This window comes from Emydura macquarii, unplaced genomic scaffold (genome assembly GCF_026122565.2).
Source record: "Emydura macquarii macquarii isolate MOO-44397 ecotype Brisbane River unplaced genomic scaffold, CSIRO-AGI_Emac_v2 contig_18, whole genome shotgun sequence".
In the NCBI taxonomy this organism is placed as follows: domain Eukaryota; kingdom Metazoa; phylum Chordata; order Testudines; family Chelidae; genus Emydura; species Emydura macquarii.
In genome coordinates this window covers 5,414,134-5,426,671 of record NW_027130155.1, presented here as the reverse complement: position 1 = coordinate 5,426,671, position 12,538 = coordinate 5,414,134, and the positions used below count along the sequence as shown (strand labels likewise).

Sequence of the window (12,538 nt, the reverse complement as noted above, 5' to 3'; positions counted from 1 at the left end):
ATGAGAGAGAACTGTATGTGTTAAAATCCAAACTAAAACACATCCTACTTTGTAAATGTTCTATAGCACGGTGCTTCTTAAGAGCAAAAATTTGTTACTTAGTCCACAAAGATGAAGTATTCAAGACTAACTCCTGCGTCAGTTTTGCGGGATTATTATTGCTACATGCAGTCTAAACCTCCTGTAACCCTAGGCTTTCCAGGCTACTGACCTGCAGGTTCCAACCCCTGAAGACTACAGCTGCTCAGGTGCTCCTTTCGGCTACCAGTCAGAGGGTCTCTTAGCCCACCCTTCTCAGAATGCTCTGGTTGCCAATATGCTATGCTTCTGTATATAAAACCCATCTAAATTTAGGACATAAATAGCTCAGCGGTCAGCTTTTGCCCTCTGTCCCTCCCTGACAGCTATGCTCTCATTCCGTGTTCTTTTGGTTGATCATAGAGCACAACGTTTCCTCAGTCAAAGGCTGGATTGTGGAACTAACACTTGGAAGAGGTTGACAAAATTCCTTCCTAAGCTGCCTTAAGACAAGACACATTCATTGTGGCTGTCTAGTTCTTGATAGTTTGTTTTCCCCCCTCGCCCCGTTTATTGGATCTACTAACTCTTCCCATCTTGCTTCCTTTTGTAATAATTGGGCCTACACAACTTTATCCTAATGGTGAGCTTACATGTGAAAAGCAACTGAAAGGTCATTAAATGTTACAATAACCTCTAACAAGAAACGGTTATGGGAAAACGTATAAAGGGAGACAGACTAAATTAATCCAAACAAAGAGGCCTACTGATGTAATCCAAGGACTATAGTAAGATCATGCTTTGTAAACCAGAGGGGTGTGGAACTGGAAATTAGGCCTAAGTGCTGGAAAAAATAATGAGGGGAGGAGCTATTCAGCTAATCACCCCTTTTTGGGACCCTTAAAAAGAGGCTTTGGGGGGCAGGAAGGGACTCCCACCACCACCACAGCCACTGCTAAGGGAGTTTCAATCGTGACACCCAGATCTTGGCGCACAGTGGGGCCATCTGGCCATCACCACCACACCAGCAAGGACCCCAGCCTGCCATGTGAGAGATCCTGCTCTGTCTTCCCCTTCTTTGTGAGTCTCTTTCCCACTCCATCTTCCTCTTGTCCTCTTCCCCACCCTTAGCTTTTCACTTGGTCCTAAAAAAAACTGCACCTCTCAGTACTAGCAGAAAGAGATGAGACAGCCCACAGAGCTCTGCTCAGCCTGAGAAGGACCAGTGAAAGAGAGGGACCTGACCAAACCAACCTGACTGGGGAGGCAAGCCAGGATCCAAAGCAACTGCTGTTGTGGGCAATGTGCCAGCCCACAGCACCTAGCTGTGACTGACCAGCCACCTGTATCCTGTGAACATCAACAACAGCCATATATACCCCATCTTTACTATCTTCTCTCCCTTCTGGGTCCTTCTGTTGTGTCAAAATCAGAAAAGTGACTATCATTCCAGACTCAAAAATGAGCAGACCTAGCCACTTTCTTCCTCATCAAGGAATAATAGACTCATTATGCTGTCCTAGGCCTTGAACCCGTCTGGGAATCCCCAGCCAACTGCCACATAGGGCGCTTCACCCGATGTTTGCTGAAACAGGGTGGGCTGAGAAGTTAGTAGGACTACAGCTTCAGCCAGGGCACTGCCCAGGGAAGCCCTGATTGGAGGCGCCCCCGGGCTCCACCAATTGGTACAACCATGCTATTTAAGCCAAAAGGAGGCATAGGACATTTCTTTGAGCAATGAAGTGATTTCCTGTTGTGGCTGCATTTGACCCTGCTTGTGCCTTCTTCCTGCACCCAAGCCTATTCTTGATTCCTGCTCTGCTTCTGGCTCCTACCTCACTCCTGCCTTCGCTCCTGTTCCCATGGGAGTCCTGCTCCATGCTTGATCTTTGCCTCTTTTCCAGTTCCTGCCCTTATCTCACTTCTACCAACAGTTACCAGTCCTGTCTCTGACCCCGGCCTCCAACTTCTGATTCTGGCTTGACCCTTGGCTCTGGCATTTGGTATCCGACCCTCAGTTTCAATTCCTGACTCTGGCTTGATCCCTGGCTCTGGTAATTAGCAGTTGACTCGTGTATTAACGCTTGGCTTTGTTCCCCCGCCCTAAACCACTCCACCCATTAGACATGATTCTGACTACTAGGCTACATTGCCTACATCCTGATCCACTGCACTCTAACCAGTATTCCCTCTCTGAAAATACTTCAACTTTATTTTGCATAATCACTCAATTTCACTGCTTTTTGCTTTGTTTTAATTCTTTTCCTTTTTTGGTGTTTCTATCAATACATTTCTGACATTTGGTATAAACTTCCTAGTCTGTTTTCCATGGTACTAAGCAGGCTAAGGTTTCATATACCAAAGTTTGGTTAAAACTGTTTAATGGGGAACACTTACAGTTATAATAGGGTTACGTTAATGCCTTTAACTCATTGGGCCTATATATTCCATCATAATTAATACAACATCCCCTTTATTTGTATAGGTGGGACACTGATCCCTTTTGTTGATGGGTGCTTGTCTGAAGGTTACTGGGTCTGCACTTTCATAGATTCCAAAAACAAAAGGGACCACTGTGATCATCTAATCTGACTCCTAAGACCACAGAAGTTCCTGTAAATAATTCCTTGAGTGTACCTTATAGAAAAACACCTACTCTTGATTTAAACATTGTCAATGATGGAGAATCCATTATGACCCTTGGTAAATTGTTCCAATGGTTAATTATGCTTGTGCTCAGCCTGTCTGATATAGTTAAGGCTGTATCCAAATAGCTTTCATGTAGACCAGATATAAACTAAGAAACTTTTACCTGTACAGTATTGTCAATTAGGGATTTGAGGTTTTTAATGACATTTTTATATCAGCAAAAGCCCTAGTCTAGACATGATTATATTGGAAAAAGTAGGATTTTGCTGGTATAGCTTGTTTTGTTTGGGGAATTATAATAAGCTATACCAGTAAAAATGCTCTTTTGCTAGTAAAAGCTGTGCCTACATTAGAAAGTGTTTTTGTTCTAAATTGGGAGTAGATACCTTGCAAGACACTTTATAAACTACATAAAATAGAGTTACTATCAAACTGAATTGCCTACTGGGGCATGAAGTCACTGTGCTAGTGGAAGGAAGGAACACTGTTTGTTTGTTTTTTTTAAGGTTGCAAATTGTATCAGATTTGCCAGCTATGTAATGACACCCCCTTTCAGAGGGCAGATAATTAGGCAGACAGAACATTTCTCTCTTGATTCAGATTGTGAAGGGTGGGAAATCCAGTAGTTACACTGTGCGTATGTAATCTATATCTGGCTTTCATACTCTGACCAATGCTTATTCTTAATCCTTTCTATGCTAGGAAAAAATTATGCGCTTTGATGCTGCCGTTTCTGGGCCATACTGTGCTTTTTCAAGATGAGGGGCCAGCTTCCAATGTGCAGGCCCACTTGTAAGTCCCAGTATTCTTTGCGGAATGTCCGTAAGACACATGAATTTCAAGACCATATGGGTGTCCAAACTGGTTTGCAAGCCAAGAGACAGAAAAGCAAGGATGCTTCCCATTCTAGTAATTGCTGTATTTATGGAATCTTTCACTACAATAATTGCAGACTAAAACACACTCAGAGTCCCTGGAAATGACTGACTGCAGAACTCACCTTCTCTGCTTTTCTAGAGCATTGAAGTCTGTCTCCTTTCCAGACCCACAGTAATTATTTAAAAAAATCTACCCCATAGCCTGATAGCACTCCCCCATACGTTGGTATTTAATATCTTCCACTGCATGCTACAGATCTCTAATCCCCTTTCCCTATAGCTGCTCCATGCCCTGCTCTGTCCTCCCTATGCCTTGAGGGACTGATGATCACTCCCTTCATGCACTAATCCCCTTACCCCATAGCCCCAGTACACTGAAATACCTAACTCTTGGAAAGGTAGGACATAATCCTTTGAAGGGCTCCTTTGAAGTGAGAGCAGTGCAGTTTGTGATTGCCAGTGATTAGAGGTTGCTGAGTGAGCAGGGCTGAGTCATTCTACTCAAGAAAGCTGAGGTGCTTAATGCCTATTTTGCTTCAGACTTCACTGAAAAGGTTAACGGTGATCACCTACTCAACATAATTAATATTAACAAAAAGGGGGAAGGAATTCAAGCCAAAGTAGGGAAAGAACAGGTTAAAGAATATTTAGATAAGCTAGAGGTAATCAAGTTGGCAGAGCCTGATGATATTCATCCTAAGGTACTAAATGAAATAATCTTTGAACCGTAAGCAATTATCTTTGAGAACTCCTGGAGGATGGGTGAGGTCCCAGAAGACTGGAAAAGGGCATACATAGTATAACTTTGAAAAGAGGAACAAAAAGGACCGGGGGAATTATAGAGCAGTAAGCCTGACATGGTTACCTGGAAAGATACTGGGCCAAATTATTAAATTATTAGTTTGGAAGCACCTGGATGATAACAGGGTTATCAGGAATAGCTAACATGGATTTGTCAAGAACAAATCATGCCAAACCAACCTAATCTCCTTCTCTGAGGTCACTGGCATATGTAGATGTGATCTATCTTGATTTTTAGTAAGGCTTTTGACACAGTCCCACAAACTAGGGATATGTAGCCTTGATGAAATTACTAAAAGGTGGGTGCACAATTAGTTGAAACACCATACTCAAAAATGGTTATCAATGGTTTGCTTTCTAACTGGGAGGGCACAAATCAGTCTTGGGTCCAGGACTGGTCATTATTTTCATGAATGAGTTGGATAATGGAATGGAGAGTATGCTTATAAAATCTGTAGATGACACCAAGATAAGAGGGATTGCAAGCACTTTGGAGGATGGGATTAGAATTCCAAATTACCTTGACAAATCAGAGAACTGATCTGAAAACAACAAGATGAAATTCAGTAAAGACAAGTGCAAACTACTACCCTTATGAGGGAAAAATCAAATTCCCAACTACAAAACAGTTGGTAGGTGGTAGTACTTCTGAAAAGGATCTGGGGGTTATAGTGGATCACAAATTGAATATGAATTTTCAGTGTGATGTAGCTGCAAAAAAAAGCTAATATGCTGGGGAGCATTAACAGCAATATGTAAGATATGGGAGGCAAGTATCCCGCTTTACTTGGCATTCGTGAGGCCTCAGCTGGAGTACTGTGTTCACTTCTGGGCAGCATGTTTTAGGAAAGATGTGGACAAATTGGAGAGTCCAGAGGGGAGCAACAAAAATGATAGGTCAGGTTTTCTAAACTGTTTATGTGGAAAGGTTAAAAAACTGGATATGTTTAGTTTTGAGAAAGGAAGACTGAGGGGGGACCTGATAGTAGTCTTTAAATATGTTAAGGGCTGCAATAAGAGGATTGCAATAAATTGTTCTCCATGTCCACTGAAGGCAGAAAAAGAAATAATAGGCTTAATTTGCAGCAAGGGAGATTTAGGTTAGATATTAGGAAAAACTTTCTAGCTATAAGAGTACTTATGCTCTGGAATAGGTTTCGGGGGAGGTTGTGGAATCCTCATCGTTGGAGGTTTAAAAACAGGTTGGACAAACACCGGTCACAGATGGTCTAGGCCTACTTGGCCCTGCCACAGCACAGGGGGCTGGACTTTAACTTCTCAAGGTACCTTCCAGTCCCATATTTATTTGAGTCTATAATACCTGTGTTGGGAGCTGGTTGCTTTGTGGCCCTCTTCTGAAGGCTGATCTCTGATCTGGGTTCTGTGCTTCCATCAGACTTTCCTGCTGAACTCTTGTCTTGAGGAGATCTAAGCAGGCGAAAGGCAATATGATCAGACTTCAGGGGAAGGGCTTTTTATCCATAGTGCCTCACTAATGACCATGGTTAAGTCAGATGGCTTGCCATCTACTAAGAAATTTAGATTCCCTGTTGCCAAAGACAAAATGCTTCACCTAGCTGACTGTTTAGTGGCTTATATGAAATAAATGGGTACTCTTAATGTAGTTCCTACTGGACAGGTATCCATATTATAACAGCCCCCTAACTGCTCTCATTAATCAACAAGAACAGAACACACAATAACAGGCTTCTACTGTAGCAGGGAAAACAAGTTCAATATTAGAAAAATCTTTATAGTAGAAGGGCCTAATTCAGTCCTCTGATACATGTATACAACTTTCATTAAAGGCAATGAGAGTTGCACATAAGTTAGTAGGGAAAGAATTTCATCATGTGCAGTTTCACAATGGAATGTGTGTAAGGAAAGCTATGGAATAATAATCACTGGGAATATTAATATGTAGGTACCCCTCTTGCAAAATAACCAATTTTGCTGTGAAGTTAGCGTGAGAGAAATATACACGGCTGATGATGGTTACTTCCAACCCAAATGATCATTATAACTAAGGACCAACGTTTGGGGAAGAATGAAAGCAAAGACGAGTTAATTGTACCGATTGTATTGACTTCCTGGTTGTACATTCCCTATAACAGGAAAGGTTACAGCATGCCACAGCTCAGACAATAATAACAAACATATTCAGTTTTCTCTTAAAGTAATAGTTCAGCTGAAGCCTGATCTAACTCCCATTGAAATCAATGCAAATAATTCCACTGAGTTCAAACAGGAGTTGAAGTGGGTCTTTCCTTACCTGCTTAATGTATCTAATGTGGAAATTTCTCTTCTAATTCCTCCTAGTACTGTAGGGTGAACCTTAGAACCTGTTGCATACAAAAATCATTAGTATTTACAACAGATTGTATATGTAAACTAGTAAATAAGTATAATTCTGATCTGCTCTATAAGACTAAAGAATTGTGTGCTGATATGAATGTAAACTAAAAACAAAACTTGTTTTTTTGCTGAATTAAATACAACCAACACAGCAACTACTTTGTCTTAAATGAGAAAGATAGTCAACTCCCTTTCCTGGCTTCAGATAATGGTGACCACCTTTTCTCCCCCACCTGACTAGTGATTTTATACTCCAGATCTCAGATTACTGAGGCAAAAGTGCTCACCCTTGGGTGTCTACAGCGAGGCACCTAAATCTGCAGTTAGATACCTAAATGAGGTTAATAGGGGCTGCGTGTGCTTAACATCTCTAGAAAAGCAGGCTAAATATTTAGGAGCTTAAATATAGAGTTAGGTGTCAAAGTTTAGGCATCCAAAACTGAAAATATCGCCCTGACATTATACCCAATTTCTCAGTGCAGCCTGTATCTCTTCTTCTTGCCACAACGTATTTACTTCCTTCTCCTACATCAGTGGTTTTCAACCTTTTTTCATTTGCAGACCTGTAAAAAGTTTTCAAATCTGTGCATAGATCCTGTGCATAGATTTGTGCAGACAAGTTTTCAAATCTCAGACATAGTCTGCAAACTCCCAAGGATCTGCAGACCGTAGGTTGAAAATCACTGTTCTGTGGTAATGACAACTTTTCACAGACCCCTTAGACATAGTTTGTGGACTCCCAGGGGTGTGTGGACCCCTGGTTTAAAACCACTATCATCACTGGCTCCTCCCTTTTTGTGTGCACTGATTTTTCTCTTCCCCTATATGTCCAATGCACTACAACCCCGTGTCGAGGAAGGATGGGATTACATGGTCATACCCTGGCCTGGAGCTGGCTGTTCTGTGGCCCCCTCCTGGAGGCTGCTCTCTGATCCCACCTCTGTGCTGCTATCAGATTCCTGCTGTGAACTCTTGTCTTCAGATGAGCTAAACAAGTTGAAAAGACAGTATGTTCAGCCTACAGGGAAAAGACACATCTCCGCCTAGCATTTATTGTTTCACTAATGACCACTATTTATAACAGATGGCCTTATCTCTAAAAGAATTCAATTTCCCTCTCCTTGAAGAAAGAAAATGCCACATTAGGAAGTACATTAGTGTACTCTGTCTAGTTCCTAGTAGATGTGTTCATAAAGTCCCATCTCCACCACTGGCACCTCTGCTGATAGTCTCAGCAGAGGTTCAAGTTCTGAATAAGCATGAAGACTGAAATAGACTAACGTAGGAAATACGTTCCAGGGGCGTGGCCGTGTTAGTCTGTATACAGCAAAAACAACAAGAGTCCTGTAGCACCATAAAGACTAACAAATTTCTGCGGGCATAAGTTTTCGTGGGCTGCAACCCACTTCGTCAGATGCATGAAATGGAAATCACAGATATACACATTCAAAGGGTAGGAAACAACAATGGGGAGGGCAAGTGCTAACGAAGTCCATTCAGTTAGAGTAGATGAGGCCTATTCACAACCATTGATTAGAAGGTGAGAATGTGTGAACAGTGACAATTATTTCTTGTAATGAGCAAAAACAAGAGTCCTGTAGCACTTTAAAGACTAACAAATTTAATTTCTGCAGGCATAAGATGTATCTGACAAAGTGGGTTACAGCCCACGAAAGCTTATGCCTGCAGAAATTAAATTTGTTAGTCTTTAAAGTGATACAGGACTCTCGTTGTTTTTGCTGTATACAGACTAACACAGCTACCCCTCTGGAATTCTTGTAATGAGATAACCATTCCAAATCCCTATTTAGACCCAGTCTGATTGTGTCAAGTTTGCAGATGAGTTCCAGCTCTGCAGTTTCTCGCTGAAGTCTGGTTTTGAAGTTTTTTTGTAGAAGTATGGCAACTTTCAAGTCAGCTACAGAGTGTCCTGGGAGATTGAAGTGCTCTCCCAGTACTCGTCCCCAAGCACCTCTTCTTTACCTATGCTACATTGATGACATTTTCATCATTTGGACCCAGGGGAAAGAGTCCCTCAAAGAATTCCACCGGGATTACAATAATTTCCACCCCACCATCAACCTCAGCCTGGACCAGTCCACACAAAAAATCCACTTCCTGGGCACTACAATACAAATAAAGGATGGTCACAGTAATACCACCCTATACCGAAAACCAACTGACCGCAATACATACCTTCATGCCTCCAGCTTCCACTCTGGACACATTACACGATCCATTGTCTACAGCCAAGCCCTAAGATACAACCGGATTTGCTCTGATCCCTCAGACCGAGACAAACACCTACAGGATCTCCATAAAACAGTCTTAAAACTACAATACCCACCTGGGGAGGTGAAAAAACAAATTGACAGAGCCAGATGGGTACCCAGAAGTCACCTACTACAGGACAGACCCAACAAAGACAACAACACAACACCACTGGCCATCACCTACAGCCCCTAGCTAAAATGTCTCCAACACGTCATTAAGGATCTACAACCTATCCTAGCAGATGATTGCTCACTCGCTCAAGCCGTAGGAGGCAGGCCTATCCTTGCTTACGGACAGCCCCCCAACCTGAAGCAAATACTCACCAGCAACCATACACCATACAACAAGAACTAACTAACTAACCCAGGAACCTATCCCTGCAACAAACCCTGTTGCCAACTCTGCCTGCACATTGACTCTAGTGACACCATCACAGGTCCTAACTACATCAGCGACACCATCAGCTCATTCACCTGCACGTCTACTAATGTAATATATGCCATCATGTGCCAGCAATGCCCCTCTGCCATGTACATTGGCCAAACCGGCCTGTCACTACGCAAAAGAATAAATGGACACAAATCAGACATAAAAAATGATAACGTCCATAAACCAGTAGGAAAGCACTTCAATCTCCCAAGTCACTCTGTAGCTGACTTGAAAGTTGCCATACTTCTACAAAAAAACTTCAAAAACAGACTTCAGCGAGAAACTGCAGAGCTGGAACTCATATGCAAACTTGACACAATCAGACTGGGTCTGAATAGGGACTTGGAATGGTTATCTCATTACAAGAAGTAATTGTCACTGTTCACATTCTCACCTTCTGATCAACGGTTGAGAATAGGCCTCATCTACTCTAACTGAATGGACTTTGTTAGCACTTGTCCTCCCCATTGTTGTTTCTTACCCTTGGATGTATATATATACACCTCCTATCTGTGATTTCCACTTCATGCATCTGATGAAGTGGGTTGCAACCCATGAAAGCTTATGCCCACAGAAATTGGTTAGTCTTTAAGGTGCTACAGGACTCTTGTTATTGTTTTTTGAGGAAATATGGATACACCTAGGTCTATTCAATCAGGGAGTGGGGAATTAGAGGGAGGGTGACGCAACTAAAGATATGGAGACATACTTATTAGTCAATGATGACAGGACAAGTAGTAATAGGTGTAAAATGCAATGCTAAGAAAGGTATAGAGGCCATTTGGTAGGGGCAACAAAGGTTACAGAATCATCTACTAGCTACATTAGATGCTAGACATCTTCCTATCAAAGATGGTTTTTGGAGGAAAAAATCCTCAATATTGCCCTGATGCAAGGAATGATGGATTAGACGACCTACTGGAGAGCCTCATAAACATCAATGTTTCTAAGGTGATTACAAAGGATGGTGTGGGGGGATGAAGGAAGATAGTGAAACCAAAGATTCCCAAGTAGAATATTGTGCTGAATATTGTATTGTTAGCTCTAAGATCATGTACAGCAACTGTACAGCACTGCTCAAACCAGAATAAAGCAAATTAAAATTATATTTCCATTTGCTTACCTGCTTCGTCCCTCATAGGATGAAGATGAAGTTTCTTTTCCAATTTCCTTGATATCTGTTGAATGCAAATATATATAGACTAGGTGGACTGCAAGATATGCATCTGAGTATGCAAGCATAACCCCCAGTATTTGGGCTGGACTAGAGGAGAGGTAAAGAATTTTAGGGCAAGGCATTAAGGCAGTGTATAGAGTGCCTCCCACTGTTTTTATTGGGCCCCACAGCAGTAAATGGAAAGGATAATCCATGTGAAGGACTCTGAGGGATAATGTTTTGCCAACAAGTCTGGATAACTCTTTGGCTTCAGCTTTCAATAACCTGGCCCCAACGTGTCCTTTCTCCCAAATAACTCGCCAGGCACCATGCTTTACAGTAGAGCTGATCAGAGCATTTTAACACAAGTGAAATTTCCAACCAGCTCCCACTCTAGATGACATTGTAAGTAATAAAACAAATGAGGAGATGGCTACAGCATCAGTGGCAGAAGTCTTGGGCCAAGTCTGAATAAAAATTATGTTGCCATATTCTGCCATTGATGTGCAAAAAGCAAAGAATTTCTTTTTCTCCACCCTGGCATCAACAGTATCACACAGCAAGACTGATCTGGATAGATGATAATCTTGTGAATCTCAGCTGCCACCACTCAGAGTGACCATTTTCTTCTCTGTGAAGAAATTTCAAATTATTTTGCAGGTAACAGCTTGGATCTGGACTAAGATGTCTGTGGAGACAGAATGGTGTCTTGCGGGGACAAATGCTGACTGCTCTCAGAAGATGTCGCTCAGAGATTGTGGGGATGCTTTGGCCCACAACCTGTACAGATTCATGTTGGCTGGAGAAGGCCTGTTGGAAGTACTGGGCTTGATGTTGGTTGAGACTGTCATTTTCCTACAAGGAGGGGAGTGCAAAGTTCCAGGAGTCCTTAATGAGGATATTGTGTGAGTGCTACTCAAGAAACCAAAATCGTGATACTATCTTGCTAACCATTGACCTGTATCTCATATTTCTGTTTTGGGAAAGATCATTGAGAAGGAGGTTGCAGGATGACTCTGGTACTTTGTGCAGTTCTCATATTTCCTTATCTTTAGACTCTTTCACAAACAGAACTGAGCCCTTTAAGAGGAACCTGCTCCAGCCCACCTGTGCCTCATTAACAGACTCTTGAGTGGGTGTGACAGAGGGCAATCCACTCTATAAAGAGCCAGAGGCACAAGGACACTGAGCTAGAGGCTTCTGCATGAGACTATTAACTAAGAGGAAGAATTTAGGCCAGAAAGCTGTAGTGAGCCTGCAAGGATAGACCTTCTAAATCAGGGGAGTTGCTCCCACCTAGAAAGCAGGGAAGATGCTAAGAAACCAGATAAATTTCTAAGCAGGAAGGACTGGTAAATAAGGCTCCTGCAGAGAAGATCCTGAGAAACTAGGAGTTTTGAGATGGTATTCAGGGAGGAGGGGCTGTGTCCAGCATAAGATTTTTTAAATTTAATTTTTATGCCACTAAAACTAGACTCTAAGGAGGGGTGTTACTGAACAGATAAGTTTTTCTGTAGGTTAGTGAGATATCAAGCAGGGAAGCTGAGGCAGGGTGTGACAGTCACCTGTGACCACCAAGGGGTGCTCAGGAGGCATAACAGGCCCAAATATGTGACTATCTGCACTTGTTCTGTGGTTGTCCTAGCAATGCATAAAGATTTAATAGCTCTGGTGCTCTCTTCAAACCTCAGAAGGCCTTGATTCTTTCAGCCATGAGGTTTTGCTGGCACATCTGCAGGTGCTAGTAGGGATGGATGGAGTTGTTCTTGGGTGGCTCCACTTCTATCTGTAGGGGAAGTCCTAATGGACAGTTCTAGAAAATTGCTTGTCTTGCCAAAGGACTCTCTCTCTGTGAGCCAGGTTACGCTGAGTTTCTTTTGGAAAGGCTATTGTTTCTATGGCTATCCGAAAGGCTAATGGAGAGAGGCTGCAGGGTGGTAGTGGTACCCAGCAGAAAGAACGAGCCAGGCTCCCTATA

General features: G+C 42.4%; 1 protein-coding gene across 1 annotated transcript in view; it reads right to left on the bottom strand.

The window, feature by feature from the left end:
* Nucleotides 1-12,538, bottom strand: part of ERICH6 (glutamate rich 6) — a 33,243-nt gene that overhangs the window by 19,951 nt on the left and 754 nt on the right. The window contains exons 3-6 of the mRNA XM_067551833.1: nucleotides 10,528-10,582; nucleotides 7,582-7,688; nucleotides 6,619-6,688; nucleotides 5,649-5,774 (exon numbers count right to left, since the gene is read on the bottom strand). Of these exons, the coding sequence (XP_067407934.1) occupies nucleotides 5,649-5,774; nucleotides 6,619-6,688; nucleotides 7,582-7,688; nucleotides 10,528-10,582 (358 nt within the window). The remainder of the gene's footprint in view (nucleotides 1-5,648; nucleotides 5,775-6,618; nucleotides 6,689-7,581; nucleotides 7,689-10,527; nucleotides 10,583-12,538) is intronic.